The following is a 22,421-nucleotide window of genomic DNA, read 5'->3' on the forward strand; positions in this document are numbered from 1 at the left end:
GACCACCCAGTCCCCAATGGGCCAGTTTCTATCCTCAATCTTTTTTGAGGACTCACTGGGTGCCGTATGGCACGAAAGGCTTTACGAAGGCGAAGGCAAGGGAACGGGAGAAGCCGCCTTTGTCCTCCAGGACCAAGTAATGTACAGGGAGAAGGGGAACTTGGATTGCAGCGGGGTGCGAGGGGGCACAGCATCTGGAGGAAAGGGTGGTCCTGGCAGGACCCTGGGGGTCCACCACTGAGGGCTCCGTGGCAGCCCGCTGAGGGCACTTCTGCCTTGGGGCTGTTTGATTAGGGTGATTTAAGAAGATGATAATTTGGGGAGGGAACGTATAGACATAAATCCCAGGATGAAAAGACTCTTAGGAGTGACTAAAATCAGATGAGTGGATATGAAACAAGTTATGTCAAAATAAGTTTTAAACAGTTTGGGTTTACGGATGTAGAGTAATTAAAGTGTTAGTCACTCTGTCGTGTCTGACTCTTTGGGACCCCCTGGACTGTAGCCTGCCAGGCTCCTCTGTCCATGGACTTCTCCAGGCAAGGATACTGGAGTGGTTTGTCATTCCCTTTTCCATGGGATCTTCCCAACCCAGGGATCGAATTCAGGTCTTCCACATTGTAGGCAAGTTCTTAACCCTCTGAGGGACCAGTTCAGTTTAGTCGCTCAGTTGTGTCTGACTCTTGGCGACCCCGTGGACTGCAGCACGCCAGGCCTCCCTGTCCATCACCAACTCCTAGAGTTTACTCAAACTCATGTCCATTGAGTCGATGATGCCATCCAACCATCTCATCCTCTGTCATCCCCTTCTCTTCTTGCCTTCGATCTTTCCCAGCATCAGGGTCTTTTCCAATGAGTCAGTTCTTCGCATCAGGTGGCCAAACTATTAGACTTTCAGCTTCTGCATCAGCCCTTCCAATGAACATTCAGGACTGATTTCCTTTAGGATGGACTGGTTGGATCTCCTTGCTGTCCAAGGGACTCTCAAGAGTCTTCTCCAACACCACAGTTCAAAAGCATCAATTCTTTGGCACTCAGCTTTCTTTATAGTCCAACTCTCACATCCATACGTGACTCCTGGGAAAACCAAAGCTTTGACTGGATGGAACTTTGTTGGCAAAGTAATGTCTCTGCTTTTTAATACCAGGGAATGTGTTAAATTTCCTCTAGAAAGCTAGCAAACTCTTAAAATTTAAACAAAAAGAACAGTTCCTTTTCACTCTTTCCACTAGTTTTCCTTTTAAATTATATATAAAGTATGAAGATTTTCTAATCCTCTGGATCCTTACATTGAGTTTTAGTACCTGATCGTGAATTCACTACTTTGGTTAGTCTGCTGTGATAACCCCATAAAGATTGATATGGTATAGGAGTCCATGGCCACTCCAGCACATTCTACACCAGGGGATGCTTCAGAGAGGAGGTCCATGCCTGCTTGTCGTTCTCATAAATAATGTACCATGGCATATTTATTCTGTAGTGATACCTCATTATTAATCTCCCCGGATTCTAGGGCTTCGCTGGTAGCTCAGTTGGTAAAGAATCTGCTTGCAATGCAAGAAACCAGGGTTCTATCCCTGGGTCTGCAAGATCCCTTGGAGAAGAGAATGGCAATCCACTCCAGTACTCTTGCCTAGAAAATCCCATGGACAGAGGAGCCCAGCGGGCTACAGTCCATGGGAGTTGCAAAAGAGTCAGACATGAGTTAGCGACTAAACCACCACCATTTTTAGTGCTGTTAACTAGTCTGGAACTATGTCAATTCAGGGATGTTTGTTTTCATTGCCTATTGAATACAGACCACAGTGCAGACATTTAAGAAATATAAAGATCAAAGAGGAATAGAAAGGTATCTAGCTGTGCATATGACTCACTGTTCACAAGCCCAAGTGGGGGCACAGTCCTATATGGGTGACTCTTCCATGAGGACTGTTTTATAGCTGGAGACCTCACAGATCCCTGAACTGGGGAGAACTACGGTGTAATAGGATGTCCACTATATCCTGAAATAGAATATAACTGGAAACATTTTTTTAAAAAATCCTTTCATCCCTTAATGACGGCTATTATTCTATAGAAAAATAAAACTATGATACCAAAGCCTAGAAAAAGTACCTGGCTTATTAAAAGTGCTCATTAAATATTTTAAAATTAATCAACTAACTAAGCATTCGATGGAGAACCACGATCTTAGGCTGAGACGTAGGTGGGAGCAATAAGGTGAGCTAGAATTAGCTAAATACCACCCACCCCACAAACACGCACACATACATACACACACTTTTGTGCCCAGTAGCTCCTTGGCTTGTGATTTAAATCCATGTCTTGATACTGATACAGATTATTACATAGCATGAAACTTCACATTACCCACCAGTAACTTAAAATGTAGACGTTCCGTCCTGAAAGCCACTGATCTGCTGCGGCAGTGCACTTCTACGTACGTGCATCCGGTTGCTCGTGGTTCAGTAATCCAGTGAATCTTGGTGTTACTGAAGGGAGTTCTTGTAAAAGAGGTAAAACCAGTTATCCATGTATCAACCAGATTTGTGATGGGATGTCTCTCCCATTTCTCATCTGTTTAACACTGAACGAGTTTAACACTCTTGAGCATTGTTTTTTTTTCTTTTTTCTCCCCCTTAGGTAAGTACCTCATTGAGTATGACAGATGAAGGCTGTAAAATCATTGCAACTAACTTGTGCACTCTTCTTAACTTTCTTCCAAGAATATTTATTTAATTTTCTCTGCTGGTCTTTACAAATCAAGAGAGCTAGGTAAGGGTTCTTAAAGAAGTAGCCCCGTTTTACAGCTGAAGAAACTGAGGCAAAGAAAGTCTGGGTGGCTTCCCAGGGTCACGGAGACAGGGCAGGGACGCCTCCCCGGGACTCCTGGCTGGCTTGTTTTTCCTCCACCTCCAGTCTCCCTACACCACCTCCTCCCGGCCGCTCACTAGGCCCTTTAATCTGATTGGGTCTTCTCCTCAACACCCATGGAGTACATAAAGTGATGTCTTATTTTACCTGTATTATCCAATTTTTTTTTTTCCTCTCCACTTTCTTTAGGCAAAAGCCAAAGAAGAGAAAGTAAAGAAATGTGGTGAAGATGAGGAAACAGTCCCATCGGAGTACAGATTAAAACCGGCCACAGTACGTTGCTCACCTCGTTGCGTGCCGGCGGCTCGCTGCTCCTGCCCGTGTGTCCCGTGGCGCCCTGTCTGTCCCCAGGAGGCTTCAGGGCATGTCTGGCCAAGTTCAGATAACAACTCTGGAAACCCTGAAACTTTTATTTTCTGTCCTGAACAGTTGAACCCTTTAAAAGAGGGTTTCCTAAGTAGCGACCATGTGTGGTCACTAAAATTCCCACAAATTCAAGAGTTTCAGCTATTAACCATACTTGACATAGATCCTTAACCTTAAAGTGGAAGGAATAATTTGGAGTTTATATTTTCTCTAACTGCCAATGGATAAAAGCACATAGATCTTGTAAGTGGTAGAGAAATGTATAATGATTTACCAGTGTCTTCAGTGAAAGTGGGTTTGGTTTGGTGTAAGGAGACTGGACTTATCCCTGTAATTATATTTGTCATTTATCTTTGAAAGAATGCACATAAATGTATGATGGGAAATAGTTGTAATGCTTATATATGGAAAGTATAAAGTATCTTAAGAAATATTCTAGAATGTGAATGTCCAAACAACTAAAACAGTTTTATAGGAATGAGATCTACCTCTTCACCCTGGTTGGAGAATCAAAACCTTTTTTTCAGCCTTTCTTTGATGAAGCTGCATCTTTCTTGCCAAAGAACCTTTTAAAAAATTCTACTTCCCTATCCAAAGATGGAAATTATTTTCTAGTAACTTAAAAAAAAAAAAGTACTTGCATTGTACTTTATAGCATTGGGTCTTGATTTTTATAACTCAGCTCCTTATTCTGATACGTTAATTTAAAAAATTAATTTGAAATACAAACTCACTCAAACATATCAGAAAAAGACAGTCTCTTCTCTCATATCCTGGAATTTCAAAAACAAACTTAATGGAATAAGAAAGCAAAATTTTTTGTTTCATTTTAAATGAATTTTCAATTTCATTCACAGGATAAAGATGGAAAACCACTCTTGCCAGAGGCTGAAGAAAAACCCAAGGTGAGGAAATAAGTTTTTTTCTGATACTTAAAAAAAAAAATACAACTGTAAGATATAAACAGATAATTTTCATAGACCAGATCTCACTGTGGAGACTCATATGCCAGCCTAGTATTAAGGAGAAAGGAACCTTTGACAGCAGCATTTGGCCATTATATTTTAATGATTATTTTTAATGATTATTTACCTCATGAATTATTACCTATTACAAGTTTATAGGTGACATTCATTGTACATAGGAGCTGATATCAAGAGGGCCCTCAAATTAGGTCATTAGCATTTACTTTGATCCTATTTTTATCATCAAATGCTCTGATTCTACACTACCTTTACTTAATTTGGTATTAGCCAGCATAGTGACCTGTCATGATGATACTAAGCAACTACATATATTAGTCACTTACTGTGTGCCTGACACCACACTAAATGGTGTTTGTGTGTTAGCATTTTGAGAACTCGCTGAATGAGGAAGTCACTATTATTATCCCCACTTGACAGGTGAGGAAATTAAGACATAAAAGGATCCTGTAAATAGCCCAAAGTCAAATAGCTAGCAAGTAGCAAGGCCAGGGCTCAAAACTCAGCCTGTCCATCTCTGGGGCCGAGCTTCTGAATTACATGCCATCTGTCTGTCTTAGATTAGGGCATGTGGAGATTTTGACCAATTACAGTAAATAAATAATACTACTTCACCAGAAGGAACTAGGGATAACAGAACTTTCCTGCCAAACCCACGTTCTCATAGAAAGGGAACATATGATCTGTGTTTCCTCTGACTTATTCATTACGGAAGTCAATAGGAAGTAGAAAAAGCAATCACATAAAAAAAACCATGCAGCTCTTCACTGGAAATGGGCAGTTTTATTTGAACAAAATTACTTTGAAATTGAAGTATCAGGAAAACTTTTAGCTGAATAAACCTTTAACATTTTTTATGGTACTTGGTGTCAATATTCATTATTTGTTGCGTGACATTTATCTTATATTGATAAATGATATGTATGCCCTGTATAAATTAGCTTTGGGTTTTAGATCCTAAAATGCAACCTAATACATGTTAACTAGAAAAACTTTTTCTCTAGGAAAGCATTTTTTCTTCTATCAAAATAAAAAAAAATATTGATATGGCCAGAGCCTTCTTTTCATACTATATAATATTCCTTATATTACAGCCCCTGAGTGAATCAGAACTCATCGATGAACTCTCAGAAGATTTTGACCAGTCTAAGTGTAAAGAAAAACAATCTAAGCCAACTGAAAAAACAGAGGTATGTTTCTAAAACTTAAAATCTCCAGTTTTGGTCGTTTTTCAGTGTTTGTCTATGATCTTGAAAATGCCAAGACCAAAAGTATTTTAACAGGAAGCAGCTGATGAAAAGGCCTGTTTTGCCATATTTTTTCACATGCTGTGTTCATCTTGCCTGTTTATGGATGTGCTTTGTTTTCCCAAGCTGATGCTGATACTCTTGCAGTTTAAGTCCTGTAATCAAGTATTCCCTTCAGGAGAGCCTTCACACCAATGTTTTTCTTTCCCTTCTTGCTTCTGTAACTGACCTATTTAAAGCTGTCATCGCTCATCACCTCAAGACGGCCGTGGCCTCTGTCTTTGGTCTCCTTCCAGCCCACCCCATGTGTCCACTGGCATTATTCTTTCTCAGGCATGTTTGTAGCCACAACATCCCCCTGTTCCAATGCCAAGAGCTTCCCAAAAAAGTTCCTGCTTGTTTATTTGGGTCTGGAGAAGGAAATGGCAACCCACTCCAGTGCTCTTGCCTGGACAGTCCCATGGACAGAGGAGCCTGGCGGGCTATAGTCCACGGGGTCGCAAGAGTCGGACACGACTGAGCGACTAAACACCACCACCACCAGCTTCCTTCCCTACCAAGATGTGTCCCCCATCACTAAACTCTGATAGTAAGTACTTATGTATCTTCAAGCTTTTCTCATGTGGTTCCTTCTGCTTGGAATAATCTCTCCAAATTCTAGATCAGCTAAAATTGTAGTCAGCCCTAAAAGGCTCTGCTAAAATATGGCCTTCGTCTCCTGCATGTCCCTCCCCAAACCTTACCACACTTCCAACTCTTAAGAAGCAGAATACAACACGCCAGGGAAGTCTGTCATGCTTTCTTTTTATATCCCTGTTGGGACATTTGTTGCAAACAAGCTTTTAGCTGCTTTGATCTTTACTTCTCACATGTGTACATATTTTTACATAGTAAATTTCTTGAAAGAAGAGATCATACACTATTAATGATCATCTGGTAAGCACCTTGCATATAGGATTTGCTTCCATAAATGTCTGGAATAAAAGCAACCTGTTTGAAATTTTACTCTTGTGACAAAATGATAGTGACTCTCAAACTTCAGTGTGCATCAAGATGACTGGGAAGGTTTATCAAAGTACAGATTACTGAGCCCCACCCCCAGAATTCTTGATTTAGTATGTTAAGGTGGGGCATACAAATTTGAATTTCTAACAAGTTCCCTAGCAGTGCTGAGGTTGGTGGTCGCAGGACCTCATTTTGAGAACCCCCAGGATAGTCTTACCACCTTGCGTTTGTTTGTACCTAGCTATTTACAACTGACAGGGTGCTGTTAGATATATGAACATGATATATTTAAATATTGCATAATTGCAATATATATATATAGTACAGCTATATAATATTATTTTATATAACATTATGTATATATGATGGCAAATCATCTAAATAATGACAGTTGATAACAATCTTTGCGCTTACTGTGTTCCCACGTACTATGCAAAGCGCTTAGCGTGTTTTGTCTCATTAAAGGCCTTGAGATGTAGGTACTGTCATTGTTCTCATTTTACAGATGTGGAAACTGTGTCTCAGAGAGGTTAAGTAACCCACCTAAGGTAAGAGGTAAAACCAAGTGACGTAGTGGTAGCTGCAGAGGTTTAACGTACCTTGAGTTATTCACTGCTCAAGATCCTTAGGCATTCAAGAAAATCATGCTCACAGCGGGTAGGGTAGCAGACCTTATTGTTGGTTCATTGTTGTCCCATTTTAATAACTGGGTATTTCAGAAATCCTTCGTTGTGGCTGCTTCTTTCTGCAGGCATCCCCGGCTGCTGCCCCCGTGCCCGTGGCAGAGGACGTGCCTCGGACCTCTATGTGTTCTGTGCAGTCGGCTCCGCCCACAGCAGCTCCAGCGGTGAGTGACCCTCTGGGCCTTGGGAAATGTCTCGAGAAAGCAGTGTTCTTCCTCTCCTGCCCTTCCTGCTGTGTATTACCAATGTATTACCTTGTTCTAACAAGATAAAAATTAAATCTTAGATAGTGGTATTATCCTCCTCCAAGGAGGAGGATATTATCCTCCAGAGAGGATAATACAGCTCCAGAGAGGAGCTGGAAACTCAGGCTAGATTTAAAGGTTTCCACTATTTCAGGTGGTTTTGTTTTTAACCTCTTGACATGCTTTCTAGCTCCTCAGCTACTGTGGATAATCATGCTTCTTCACTTTCTTGGGTCTTTCAAGCTGATTTGGAGCCCCACCAACAGCCAGAAGCACTTTTTATTGACTGTCCTGATGGAAAAGTCTGCACCTTTATCATCAGTTCAGTCACTCAGTTGTGTCTGACTCTTTGCGACCCCATGGACTGCAGTATGCCGGGCCTCCCTGTCCATCACCAACTCCCGGAGTTTACTCAAACTCATGTCCATCACGTCAGTGATGCCATCCGACCATTTCATCCCCTTCTCCTCCTGCCTTCAATCTTTCCCAGCATCAGGGTCTTTTCCAGTGAGTCAGTTCTTCGCATCAGGTGGCCAAAGTATTGGAGTTTCAGCTTCAACATCAGTCCTTCCAGTGAATATTCAAGACTGATTTCCTTTAGGATGGACTGGTTGGATCTCCTTGCAGTCCAAGATACTCTCAAGAGTCTTCTCCAACACCACACTTCAAAAGCATCAATCATTTAGCATTCAGCTTTCTTGGTAGTCCAACTCTCACATCCATACATGACCACTGGAAAAACCATAGCTTTGACTCTACAGACCTTTGTTGGCAAAGTAATCTCTCTGCTTCTCAATATGCTGTTTAGGTTGGTCATAGCTTTTCTTCCAAGGAGCAAGTGTTTTTTAATTTCATGGCTGCAGTCACCATCTGCAGTGATTTGGGAGCCCCCCCAAAATAGTCTGTCACTGTTTTCATTGTTACCCCATCTATTTGCCATGAAGTGATGGGATCAGATGCCATGATCTTAGTTTTGTGACTATTTTAAGCCAACTTTTTCACTCTCCTCTTTCACTTTCAACAAGAGGCTCTTTAGTTCTTCCCTTTCTGCCATAAGGGGTGGTGTCATCTGTATATCGGAGAAGGCAATGGCACCCCACTCCAGTACTCTTGCCTGGAAAATCCCATGGATGGAGGAGCCTGGAAGGCTGCAGTCCATGGGGTCGCTGAAGGTCGGACACGACTGAGCGACTTTACTTTCACTTTTCAATTAAATGCATTGGAGAAGGAAATGGCAACCCACTCCAGTGTTCTTGCCTGGAGAATCCCAAGGATGGGGGAGCCTGGTGGGTTGCCATCTATGGGGTCGCACAGAGTCAGACACGACTGAAGCAACTTAGCAGCAGCAGCAACAGCAGCATCTGTATATCTGAGGTTATTGATGTTTCTCCCGGCAATCTTGATTCCACCTTGTGCTTCCTCTAGCCCAGCGTTTCTCATGATGTACTCTGCATGTAAGTTAAATAAGCAGGGTGACAATATACAGCCTTGTTGTACTCCTTTTCCTATTTGGAACCAGTCTGTTGTTCCATGTCCAGTTCTAACTGTTGCTTCTTGACCTGCATACAGATTTCTCAGGAGGCAGGTAAGGTGGTGTGGTATTCCCATCTCTTGAAGAATTTTCCACAGTTTGTTGTGATCCACACAGTCAAAGGTTTTAGCGTAGTCAATAAAGCAGAATTAGATGTTTCTCTGGAACTCTTGTTTTTTCCATAGTCCAACAGATGTTGGCAATTTTATCTCTGGTTCCTCTGCCTTTTCTAAATCCAGCTTGAACATCTGGAATTTCTCAGTTCATATACTGTTGAAGCCTGGCCTGGAGAATTTTGAGCATTACTTTACTATCGTGTGGGATGAGTGCAATTGTGTGGTAGTTTGAACATTCTCTGGCATTGCCTTTCTTTGGGATTGGAATGAAAACTGACCTTTTCCAGTCCTGTGGCCACTGCTGAGTTTTCCAACTTTGCTGGCTTATTGAGTGCAGCACTTTCACAGCATCATCTTTTAAAGTTTGAAATAGCTCAACTGGAATTCCATCACCTCTACTAGCTTTGTTCATAGTGATGCTATGGCCCACTTGACTTCACATTCCAGGATGTCTGGCTCTAGGTGGGTGATCACACCATCATGATTATCTGGGTCATGCAGATCTTTTTTGTACAGCTCTGTGTATACATAGAATTCTGTGAATACACAGAAGAACACAGAAGAACCTTTATCATCATGACTCCTTTTTTCTCCCAACTGAATGGCAACAGATGGACTCACTTCCTTTCCCTTTCTTCTTTTTGTGTCTCTGACTTTTTGACTTTTGTATGAAGTGTGATATTTAACTGGTTGAATCTGTGTTCTTCTGTTTTCATTAGCAAGTAGATTCTGACTCAGAGGATACCAGCTGATGGAACTATGTTTCCTTACTATAGACTTAGTGAATCTACAGGCTAAATAACTATCTTCTAGATTCTTTGCAGTATCTTCTCATTAAATTTTCATGAGGACACTGTGAAGTCTGTTCTGATCATGTCTCTCTTATTAATGAGGAAAATGAACTTTGAATGGACCTTGAGCAATTCACTTCACCCTTTAGAATCTCAGCTAGATTTAAAATAGGGTCCTGCACTCAGTTCCCCCTCAAGCCTGGTGTGGATATGGGCCAGGTCTGACACTCACAGCTCAGTTGGATCATTCTCCTGTGGAAAAAGGAAAGTGGGTGAAGAAACTCCTCTCCTGGTGGAACTTGGAAAGGCTTGCATGTGGAGGACAGGATCCTGCTGAGAAGTGGGAACAGCACTGTTTCCTAGGGAGACCAGTGAGCCCAGGTCAGGCCAGCACAGAGGTGTGGAGCCCTTGGGATACTGGGGTCTGTGCATTTAGTTGTTTGAGAGAAGAGGGCCTTGGGGAAGGTGTGGGACGTGTGTCCTGGGTACCCCGAGTGGGTGCTTCCTGCCAGGGAATCCTGGGTGCCATCGGCAAATCCCGTCACAGCCTTCCTCCTGCCTTGGACAGGACGTGACCTCCTTTTTGGCGTGGGAGATTCTCAGGGTACCCTCCAAAAACTATGAGGTTGTGGGAGTCAAGCCACAGGCCAGAGTGGTAAAGAACAGAAGTGGGAGAGAGAATCTTGGCGGAGACTGTGCAGGGAGTAGGCACAGAGTCAGTGACTGGAGTCAAAAAGACAGTAGCCAACATTCCAGTGCAGAACTCTCGTACCTAAACATGGCCACTACCTGTCGTCCTGAGTGTGACTGCCAGGGCTTAAGAGCAAGTTAGCTCCTTTCCAACTTTACCTTGACTGTAGAGACTCAAGCATTGGAGAGCGGGAAAAAAAAAAGAGCCATTCTCTTACCCCCTCTCCTGGGCCTCTACTCCACCAACTCTGGTTACCACGGTTGCGGAGTTTCTCACCACTGAGGTCAGTTGGCATTTCTGGGGTTGTGACGCCCACGGGAGCCAGAAACAATAGGCGCAGAATGTGATAAAGGTCAGAGAACTCCAGAGAGGCTGGAGGATGAACGAGCAAAAGCAGACAGTAAGCCAGGAGGGCAGGGATGAGTGTCTGCTGTCTGCATTCTTGTGGTAGAAAAAGAAAGTTTCCGGAGATTTGAGTTCTAGTTCTGAACTTGACAATGGAGATAGAAGCTTTTGTCCGTAGTCCTGTTTCTAGATCCATTAGTTATTAAGACTGCTGCTTCTCCTAGTTCTTCTAATGCTGTTTCACTTATTTCTTGAATCAGAGGACACAGAATAAGGCAGCGTTGGTTTCCAAAGATTCTGCAGCAGAGACTAGAAAACAAAAGTGTGAGCAAGTGACTGGGATCAGGTAGCAATGAGATTGTTTGGCTAAGACTTGGGGACCCCAGCAACTCTTGGTTACAATCCCAAGCAGGTTGAAGACATCAGGGGTGTTTGTTGTCCCTGGGCGGGGGGGAAAATCTATGGAGTTTCCAACCACTCAGTTCAGTCCAATTGCTCAGTCGTGTCCAATTCTTTGCGACCCCATGGACTACAGCACTCCAGGCCTCCCTGTCCATCACCAACTCCCAGAGTTCACTCAAACTCATGTCCGTTGAGTCAGTGGTGCCATCCAGCCATCTCATCCTCTGTCGTCCCCTTCTCCTTCTGCTTTCAATCCTTCCCAGCATCAGGGTCTTTTCCAGTGAGTCAGTTCTTTGCATCAGGTAGCCAAAGTATTGGAGTTTCAGCTTCAGCATCAGTCCTTTTCCAATGAATAATCTAACCACTAGATGGTGATAAATCCCTTCCCACTTAACTGCCCTTTATTCCCTGGTCATCTTTTGTGGTGCAGCTTAGCAGCAGAACAAGTTTTCTTACTTAGGAGGGTAGCTAAGCTATAGAAAACAGAAAGACGCTTTTACTCCAATATATACTCCATGTGAGGTCATATATCTTTTACGATAAGAATAATCTTTGAGACTGTTTAATTCAGGAGCCTTTACTTTGGATCAAGACCAACTGTGGGAAATTCATCAATTCTGCAACCCACACAGTAGAAACAATAGTTTAGTCAATGGTACTTATCCTTGATATGCATGATGTGTTCAGTTTTATATTCTTCATTAAAAATAAGCCTGACCAGCACCTGCTGAATTGATTTAAGTGCTGCTCACGTATGGATCGTGACCTATGGTTTGAAAAAAGCCAGCTCAAGGCAATGGCACCCCACTCCAGTACTCTTGCCTGGAGAATCCCATGGACGGAGGAGCCTGGTAGGCTGCAGTCCATGGGGTCGCTAAGAGTCAGACACAACTGAGCAACTTTACTTTCACTTTTCACTTTCATGCATTGGAGAAGGAAATGGCAACCCACTCCAGTGTTCTTGCCTGGAGAATCCCAGGGACAGGGGGAGCCTGGTGGGCTGCCGTCTATGGGGTCGCACAGAGTTGGACACGACTGAAGCAACTTAGCAGCAGTAGCAGTCCTATCTTTTAGCCCAAACATAATTTATTCTTTATTTTCCCTTTATGCCATTTACATTCTGTGTTCATCCAGTTTTTTTTTTTTTTTTAATAACACTGTGTCCGGTGTTATTACTGTATCTTAGGGAGCATGTTTCATTTTCATCAGCTGGACCACAGGCAGACTGCTCTCACTGTGTCACTCAGGTTAGTAGGTCACACAGACCGTCACCTGAACTGGCTTGAGTCCACTCTGACCAGTAGAAGCCACACAGAGAACGCAGGCTTCTGTGCCTACAGGCTCAGCCAGAGTCATCGCCTCCAGGGCAGGTCTGGCTGTTTCAATGGGAAACACGTCCTCTCGAGGGCTTTTCTGGGCCTCTTTCCTGTGCCATCTCTAGGACAGTTGCCTGAAGATCATGTCTTTTTCTTCTTTCCTGGCTTTCGGCTTCTCCGTGGTCCTCCCCATTCAGTGAACTGCCTTATTCCTGAACCAGAGTGCTGGTTAGATCTTATAAGCTTCTCAGTGCCAGCTCACAAATTGCACACTCTTAATGTTTAATGTAAGAAGCTTGCCCTCATTTTTAACATGTCAGGTTTTTTAAACCTAGATTCTAATTCCATAGATTTTCCAAATTATTAAAAGATGACCTGTGCTTCTTATCTAGGCCTGAAAGAAGGATGTGCTCATCTGAGTTGTTCGTTGTAGTCTCTTTTAAAAGGCATGGTTAACCATCTACTTAGTATACCCTCTGCTGTGCTTTCAGAAGGGCATGGTGCCAGACGATGCTGTCGAAGCCTTGGCTGGAAGCCTGGGCAAAAAGGAAGCAGATCCAGAAGACGGAAAGCCTGTGGAGGATAAAGTCAAGGTAATGGCAGCTCAGAAACTTCTAGAAAGGAGCTATCATTGGTCACTCCAACTCCCCAAATAAATCAGTTTAAAAAAAAAAAAATTCCTGCAGCACATGGCCGGCTGGACCCCTCTGTTACGATGCATGTCCTGCTTAATAAGTGAAGCAGAGCGAGCGCCAGTGTTTAGGTGTGGCAGTGGGTGGCCGGCGTGCAGAGATCGGGCTTCTGAGTCTCACGTTGTCCACCCGGTTTCCATTGCCAAGGACCAAGGCGGGAAGTGGTACTGCCTGCCGCTCCTCACAGCTGCCCCTTAACCTGGCAGGCTGAAAACAGTGGTCTCTGAGCCTGCTAACCCAGGAGGATACAGCGTCAAAGATACAGTTGCTGTGGGAACCTCACAGTGGAGTCACTGACCTCGGATATAGTCACTCAGGCATCCACTTTATCAGAGAACGAGGTACTAACACTGAAAACGGTTTAATTTTTATTCAGGAGAAAGCCAAAGAAGAGGATTGTGAGAAACTTGGTGAAAAAGAAGAAACGATTCCTCCTGATTACAGATTAGAAGAAGCCAAGGTAAACAGGCCGGGATCTTTTTTTCTAACTTATTTTCATTCATATTGAATTTCATATACATAAAGAAGGGACATGCAACAGACCTGGGATATAAAAGTCATGTTTCTTAGTATTTCAAACATCAAGTAGTATTACTTAACTCACATCCTGTTAGCACACCCACTGTAAAGCTAAAATATTTGTCAGTGGCCTGTCACTCCTTCCTTAGGGGAAAGAAGTCTAAGATTTTCTTGTCTGATATGTGGTTTGTTACAATACCAGAAATAAACAAAACTCAGGAAATCTTTATATGGATAGATAGGAAAACCAAAGGAAAGTAAAGTCGCTCAGTCGTGTCCGACTCTTTGTGACCCCATGGACTGTAGCCTACCAGGCTCCTCCGTCCATGGGATTTCCCAGGCAAGAATACTGAAGTGGGCTGCCATTTCCTTCTCCAGGGGATCTTCCCAACCCAGGGATCGAACCCAGGTCTTCCGCATTGCAGGCAGACGCTTGACCGTCTGAGAACCAATTACTTCCTGAAGAAGGATTTACAAAACTTAGATAAAGTTGAAAAATAGCCCATTTGACATTGTATTATAGTGAGCAATATGGCCTTCCTTGGTGGCTCAGATGGTAAAGAATCTGCCTGCAATGCAGGAGACCCAGGTTCAATTCCTGGGTCGGGAAGACCCCCTGGAGGAGGAATGGCATCCCACTCCAGTATTCCTGCCTGGAGAATTCCCATGGACAGAGGAGCCTGGCAGGCTACAGTCTATAGGGTTGCAGAGAGTCAGACGTGACTGAGCAACTCAATATAGCCAGTGATAAATTGACCCATTTCCTTTATTTTGAGTATACAGATTGTACAGAATAAGTGATATGGGAGAGACCACTACTTAAGAGAATATTCTACCAGACTTCATGAATAATGCAGGAAAATCAAATTGATACTCTTTGTATTCATCGATTTGCACTAGTCCATCTATGTGGCAAAGATAGGAACTATACTGAGCGCTCTCCCTGATCGAAAGTTTATTATGCTGGGTCCCTTTAGTCTGCTTCCTTTCTGCATTTCACAATTCAGTCGAAACCATGGCATTTCTATTTGTTTGGGCTTGTATGTTTATAAGGTTCTTAGACCACGTGGCCCGTAAGTAGCTGTCACATTCGATAAAGCTGGTCAAGTGCCTGTAACTCTCTTTAGAGTAGGAGGTTGGTTACTTTCTCTCTCCCTTTGCTGGATTTTCATCGTAACTTCTAAGAACGTGGCCAGTTAGCTTTCCTGACCACTTTGTTCTGTGGTTGTCTCATCCTCAACTATGGATCTCACCCATTATGAATTACCTATGGCTTCATAACATGTCCAGGTGCTGCTTGATTTCGGGGTTAAATCTTGTGTTGTTCTTCAACTGCTCCCATCAGGCCTCCTCAGGAGAGTCAGCTCCCCAAGGTAGATTGCAGGTGTCCCCTTCCAAACTTGGGATGATCTCAGTGTGAGTGTGGAACAAGTGTGCCCCCTGTCCCCACTCCTGTGTGCCCCTTAGGAGATTTGCTGCCTTGGCAGCTAAGGGGTGGCAGAGAGCACACCCTGGGCTCTGTTCCCCTCCTAACTGGACAGTGATTAGAAGGTCCATGAGGACGCAGAGGACGTGGAAATGGGGGAAAGCACTTTGAGAAAAGGGAAGCTGGTGATACTCTTGACCTCTGCATCTCCTCGAATGTTAAAGCAAACGAAAACCACCTTGATCAGTGTATCAGGGGAACTGTGCAGTTGACCCTGGAGTGACACGGGTTTGAATTGCCTGGGTGCACTTCTGTTGGGACTTTTTTCACTAGTAAACACTACAGCATCTCACCTTCTGTGGTTGACTGAATCCACAGATACGGAATTGAGGATACTGAGGGCCAGGTGTAAATTACACATGGATTTTTTCAGCTGCTTGGGATGTCCGTGCCCTAACCTCTGCAGTTATCCAAGGGTTAACTGTGTGTACAAACAGAGAATCTTGTGCTTACACATTTTTGCATGTGTAGATAAATGGGATTTTACCATTTATTTATAAATCGCCTTTTACTAAAGAGCCCCAAATGCTTTATTGATTTTGTCCCATTACTCAGAAGTGGTACTTAGGGTCATTTGAAGGTTGGCATCATCTGAACTGTAAGTTTTGAGCGTCATACCCCTAGGGTGAATTTTCCCAGTGCTTGGTATCAGTGCTTGGCACAGAGTTGGTGCACAGTGGTTGGATGCACTGCCTCTAAAGTTACCCGGCTTTTCCCAGGCAACTCGTGCAAAGCCCCCTCCCCAGGCCAGCGAGGGTCTCATCCCCGTGTTCCCTCTGTGTCCTGTGCACGCTGTAGCCATTGTCCGTGGGCTTCTGGAGTTGGCAAGCCCCATTAACAGCCCCCATGCCTAGGGGATGTCTGTCAGCTGTTTCTTGACATGAGCTCATGAGAGCCTATTTCCTGGTGAGAGAATCTGTTTCCTGGAATGAGGAATCGACTTCATAATGTACATCATCAGCTATAACCTGTCAACCTCTTATGCTGTTTACAGAGTGCACACTTAGAATACATGTGAAATGACTCAATGCCATGTTTTTCTCCGCCTGCACAGGATAAAGACGGAAAACCACTGCTGCCAAAAGAGGTCAAGGAACCGCTCCCAGTAAGCAAGCCAGTTTTTCTCTGTGTATCTTTCTCCTTTAGTCCTGATGGTTAATTTAGGAAGGGCAGAGCTTTCTGTGTAATGAGCTGATCAGCATATATGCAGTGACAGTACTTTGGAGAGGAGACTGACGAGGTAGCGTTTGCTGACACGTCTCCTGGTTCTTTGCAGCCCTTGAGTGAAGACGTCCTCCTCGATGCTCTGTCCAAGGACTTCACTGTCCCCTCAGACACATCATCGCCTGTAAGTCTCCTGAGAGTCCTGGTTTTAGTGCCTCACTTTTTAGGGTAGCAGAAATAAGTGGAAACCTGTGACTTAGAATCCGACATGAGAGATGAGGAAACAGTCATGAAATTAGCGGCCCTCAACCCATTGTGGCCATTAAAGATGTATTCCATCAGGAAATACGGTCCAGCACACTGGATGTTTTCAACAGTGTAACTAATAGAGCCAGTGGCCATGCACTCTGTCAAGTATATGCATGGAAAGAGAATTTAAAACTGAGCTGTCCAATATATTTGAAAAATAAATGCATAAAAATATGGAAAAACTGAAAAGCATTTTATTTTTAGGGAAGATTAACCCAACTAAGTGCCAGGATTTATTATACAGTAATGTTAAAAAGTAAAGTTCTGATTCAGAAAGTGAAGCCAAAAGCCAATGGGAAAATAACCCATCGATGACAGATTTAGTATATCTTTAAAGTGAGAAACGTCATTATTTCAGAAAGATTCTAAAATAATATACTACTTAACATTAAGAAAAAAATGATACAACTGAAACCTCATCCTGTATGCCAAATATTAAAGCAATAGTAGCACTTATTCTGGAGAAGGCAATGGCAGCCCACTCCAGTGTTCTTGCCTGGAGAACCCCGGGACAGGAGAGCCTGGTGGGCCGCCGTCTATGGGGTCGCACAGTCAGACACGACTGAAGCGACTTAGCAGCAGCAGCAGCAGCACTTATACAGAATTAAAAATAGGATAAGTATCTAATTTAGGCAAGCAAGGCTATTGGAGACAGGCATACCCATTCACTGCTTTTAGCAGCATGATTTTCTAGCAGCTTTTAAAGAGAAGTTATTTGGTGCAATATAGCTAGCACCATACAGAGAGAGAGCCACTTCTAAAATTTACTCAGAGCAACTCATTACAAAGAGCAAAGCTAAAACACTTCCATCAGCCTAAATGTGCAACAAGAAATGTATAAGCCATAAAACTCTTAAATAATTAGCTTATTGAATATTTAGGATAATAAGCAGGAAGAGAAAATAGGAAAGTGTATAAAATAACGCTTGGAGTAGAAAGTAGAATAAAATGGCTCTTAAGCTGCTGTGTTGCTGTGCTTCCATTCGGATCAAGAGAACAACCATCATAAAGCTGTCCCGAGGGTTTTATTTAAGTAATGGCATTGTGGGCATAATTTGCTACAACATATTACGGGTCAAATCTTTTTTCGTGATTGTTTTCTTACAAAAGCAATTTGAAGATGCTAAACTTTCAGCTGTCGTCTCTGAAGTGGTTTCCCAAACCCCAGCTCCAACCACCCAGGCAGCCGGTCCACCCCCCAGCACTGCGGTAAGCAGCATGGCTTATAAGTACTTGGTTTTTGAGCAGCAACTAGAGGGTCAACAAAATTGTTACCACAGTCACCTTCTGTTTCAGAAGAGGTAAGACTGGCAAGATAGGGAGATGACAGAGATTATCTAAAATGATTAAATAAAACAATTCCTGTGAAAGTATTTTACACACACTGAAGGAGCTTAATATATTATTGCTTTATTAGAATTGAAGTGCAATAATGCATATTGTGTATATATTCAGATTTTTAAAATTGTTTCGTTTTCTTGACAATGTTTCCTTCCTTTATATTTTTTCTGATACATGCTGTAAGTACTACTCATTATTTAACCTCAAGTTTACTTTAAGGAATTGTTCAGTGTTTGAGCTTCTCTCTGCCCACCAAATCACAGATTCCTGGTAGAAAAGCATTGTTTTCCTCCCAGTCATACCAGTAAAAACTTGTCATTTTCATGCTAGTAATGGAAAAACCTCAGTGTCAATATCGTTTTAATTATTTACACGTTCTGAGGCAAGACTGTGGGACCAAAGCTTTTCCTGACTTCCTTGATTAATTTTCTTTACGATACCAAATTATACATGATGCCGGAGACCACGGCACATCAAAAGATAAAGAGATTGCCCTAAACCAAACCCCCAGCTCCTTGGGCTGAGATAGAAGTGCTTCATGAGCTAGTTGGAGACGAAGTAGCTTGAGTGAAGTCAGCTAGGCTCCCTTGCCTTTTGATGTAGCATCAAAGCTTGCTTCCTGCTGCACTCTGAGATTCTGAGTGAATTTTCCTCCTGTTGGGTCAGTCGTGGGATCATCTGAAAATATCCAGAGGCACAATGACAAAGCCCAGATCTGGCTGTGGGCGGCGCCACCATTCGCTGCTATAATCCTGGGCGCTCATGACGCAGTTAAAACCAGTAAAATGCCCTCTCTCCATGTGTCTGTGTGTATGTCTGCACACACACCCACAGTGACAAAAGTCCCTGTGCAACAGAAGGAAGACTCATTAATAACCAGGCTGCCGTTTACACTTCAGTTCTTAATACTCGGATTTTAGGAGTCCCTAGAATAGTGATCGAGGCTGTTAAGAAACATCCACAATCAAAAAACCTTTTTGGCCTTCCACAGTATGTTTTAGAATGATCCCTTTCCCATCACTTCCTCCGTCAGAGTTTTTAGTTTTTGTTAATATTTTATTTGAAGCTGTCATTAAAACTAGGTATAAAGCTTTATTTACAACAATACACTTGGGAATCAGAGAGTAAACTTAGTGATTTTGCGGGGAACATAATGTTACATGTACTGAAGGCATCATAAGACTTCTAGAAATCGGGCCAAGAACCCCATCTTTTTAGGAAGGACCTATTTTCTAGGAAGAAAAATGCATCTAGGGGTGGGGAGGGTAGCCAGGTGCAGAGAGGTGCTGAGTGAAGCGAGGGACAAAGAGCCGGCGTCTCTGCCACCTGCCCCCTCCCTGGGGAAAACCCACGAGCTTACGGAAGTCTCAGAGGCACTGTTGGGGCTGCAGGTGACCTAAGGTGGCTAACCAGTGACTAATTCAGATTTACTTTTTAGCAGCGTGACAACAAAGAACTTGACGATGCCCTGGATCAACTTTCTGACAGTCTCGGGCAAAGACAGCCTGATCCAGATGAGAATAAACCCGTAGAGGATAAAGTCAAGGTACAAGAAAAAAGTGATTTAAATTGAAAGTTTTTATAGCCCTCTTTTTTTGGGGGGGAGGCGGGTGTTAGTTCTAAAAGCTCTTGTAGGTCTTCATAGACCCATTCAACTTCAGCTTCTTCAGCGTTACTGGTTGGGGCATAGGCTCACCGTGATATTGAATGGTTTGCCTTGGAAACGAACAGAGATCATTCTGTCGTTTTTGAGATTGCATCCAAGTACTGCATTTCGGACTCTTTTGTTGACCATGATGGCTACTCCATTTCTTCTGAGGGATTCCTGCCCACAATAGTAGATATAATGGTCATCTGAGTTAAATTCACACATTCCAGTTCATTCTAGTTTGCTGATTCCTAGAATGTCGATGTTCACTCTTGGCATCTCCTGTTTGACCACTTCCAATTTGCCCTAACGTTCCAGGTTCCTATGCAATATTGCTCTTTACAGCATCGGACTTTGCCTCTATCACCAGTCACATCTACAACTGGGTATTGTTTTTGCTTTGGCTCTGTCCCTTCATTCTTTCTGGAGTTATTTCTCCACTGATCTCCAGTAGCATATTGGGCACCTACCAACCTGAGGAGTTCCTCTTTCAGTATCCTATCATTTTGCCTTTTCATACTGTTCATGGGGTTTCAAGGCAAGAATACTGAAGTGGTTTGCCATTCCCTTCTCCAGTCAGTTTTCATTCCAATCCCAAAGGAAGGCAATGCCAAAGAATGCTCAAACTACCGCACAATTGCACTAATATCACACGCTAGTAAAGTAATGCTCAAAATTCTCCAAGCCAGGCTTCAGCAATATGTGAACTGTGAACTTCCAGATGTTCAAGCTGGTTTTAGGAAAGGCAGAGGAACCAGAGATCAAATTGCCAACATCTGCTGGATCATGGAAAAAGCAAGAGAGTTCCAGAAAAACATCTATTTCTGTTTTATTGACTATGCCAAAGCCTTTGTGTGGATCACAATAAACTGTGGAAAATTCTTCAAGAGGTGGGAATACCAGACCACCTGACCTACCTCTTGAGAAACCTATATGCAGGTCAGGAAGCAACAGAACTGGACATGGAACAACAGACTTGTTCCAAGTAGGAAAAGGAGTATGTCAAGGCTGTATAATGTCACTCTGTTTATTTAACTTATGTGCAGAGTACATCATGAGAAATGCTGGGCTGGATGAAGCACAAGTTGGAATCAAGATTGGTGGGAGAAATATCAATAACCTCAGATATGCAGATGACACCACCCTTACGGCAGAGAAGGCGATGGCACCCTACTCCAGTACTCTTGCCTGGAGGGTCCCATGGATGGAGGAGCCTGGTGGGCTGCAGTCCATGGGGTCGCAAAGAGTCGGACACGACTGAGTGACTTCACTTTCACTTCTTACTTTCATGCACTGGAGAAGGAAATGGCAACCCACTCCAGTGTTCTTGCCTGGAGAATCCCAGGGACAGGAGGAGCCTGGTGGGCTGCTGTCTATGGGGTTGCACAGAGTCGGACACAACTGAAGTGACTTAGCAGCAGCAGCAGCAGCCACCCGTATGGCAGAAAGTGAAGAGGAACTAAAAAGCCTCTTGGTGAAAGTGAAAGAGGAGAGTGAAAAAGTGGGCTTAAAGCTCAACATTCAGAAAACGAAGATCATGGCATCTGGTCCCATCACTTCATGGGAAATAGATGGGGACACAGTGGAAACTGTCAGACTTTATTTTTGGGGGCTCCAAAATCACTGCAGATGGTGATTGCAGCCATGAAATTAAAATACGCTTACTTTTTGGAAGGAAAATTATGACCAACCTAGATAGCATATTAAAAAGCAGAGATATTACTTTGCCAACAAAGGTCCATCTAGTCAAGGCTATGGTTTTTCCAGTGGTCATGTATGGATGTGAGAGTTGGACTGTGAAGAAAGCTGAGCGCCGAAGAATTGACACTTTTGAACTATCATGCTGGAGAAGACTCTTGAGAGTCCCTTGCAAGGAGATCCAACCAGTCCATCCTAAAGGAGACCAGTCCTGGGTGTTCATTGGAAGGATTGATGCTGAGGCTGAAACTCCAATACTTTGGCCACCTCATGTGAAGAGTTGACTCCTTGGAAAAAACCCTGATGCTGGGAGGGATTGGGGACAGGAGGAGAAGGGGATGACAGAGGATGAGATGGCTGGATGGCATCACTGACTTGATGCACATGAGTTTGGGTGAACTCCGGGAGTTGGTGATGGACAGGGAGGCCTGGCGTGCTGCAGTTCATGGGGTCACAAAGAGTCAGACACGACTGAGTGACTGAACTGAACTGAACTGATAGCCCTGACTTGCCTGGAGTCGGTCTTCCCTGGTGGCTCAGCTGGTAAAGAATCCACCTGCAGTGCAGGAAACCTGGGTTTGATCCCTGCATTGCAAAGATCCCCTGGAGGAGGGAATGTTAACCCAGTATTCTTACCTGGATAATTCGTCATTGACTTGATGGACATGAGTTTGAGTAAACACCAGAAGTTGGTAATGGACAGGGAAGCCTGGCATGCTGCAGTCCATGGGGTCGCAAAGAGTTGGACACGACTGAGTGACTGAGAATAATTACTTAAAAGCTTATTTCAGTTTAAAATACAAGTAGAAAATTCATAGGTGTGGAATGACAAACAGAAGCACTGGGTTTGCTTTTTTTCCATCAACTGGAAATCTGTTGACATTGTTGCTCTAAGTTACTTATAAAACTTAGAGGGACTATGTTTTGCCTCAGAAATATCCAATAAATGCTGAATGCTGCATTTTCGAA

General features: G+C 43.3%; 1 protein-coding gene across 30 annotated transcripts in view; it reads left to right on the top strand.

Annotated features, from left to right (window-relative positions):
• The window catches only part of CAST (calpastatin), a 770,242-nt gene that overhangs the window by 736,122 nt on the left and 11,699 nt on the right, over positions 1-22,421 (top strand). For 19 of the 30 annotated variants that reach the window (XM_086413227.1, XM_086413228.1, XM_086413205.1 and 16 more), the window contains 10 exons: positions 3,064-3,147; positions 4,098-4,145; positions 5,318-5,413; positions 7,227-7,322; positions 13,087-13,188; positions 13,664-13,747; positions 16,347-16,397; positions 16,569-16,640; positions 17,876-17,974; positions 19,545-19,652. In XM_086413227.1, the coding sequence (XP_086269353.1) occupies positions 3,064-3,147; positions 4,098-4,145; positions 5,318-5,413; positions 7,227-7,322; positions 13,087-13,188; positions 13,664-13,747; positions 16,347-16,397; positions 16,569-16,640; positions 17,876-17,974; positions 19,545-19,652 (840 nt within the window). The remainder of the gene's footprint in view (positions 1-3,063; positions 3,148-4,097; positions 4,146-5,317; positions 5,414-7,226; positions 7,323-13,086; positions 13,189-13,663; positions 13,748-16,346; positions 16,398-16,568; positions 16,641-17,875; positions 17,975-19,544; positions 19,653-22,421) is intronic. The other 11 variants (XM_086413206.1, XM_086413211.1, XM_086413213.1 and 8 more) reach the window with 1 other exon arrangement.

The sequence above is a fragment of the Bos grunniens genome, chromosome 7 (genome assembly GCF_055505025.1).
Source record: "Bos grunniens cultivar Pamir isolate PY7600 chromosome 7, Bosgru_T2T1.0, whole genome shotgun sequence".
Lineage (NCBI taxonomy): Eukaryota > Metazoa > Chordata > Mammalia > Artiodactyla > Bovidae > Bos > Bos grunniens.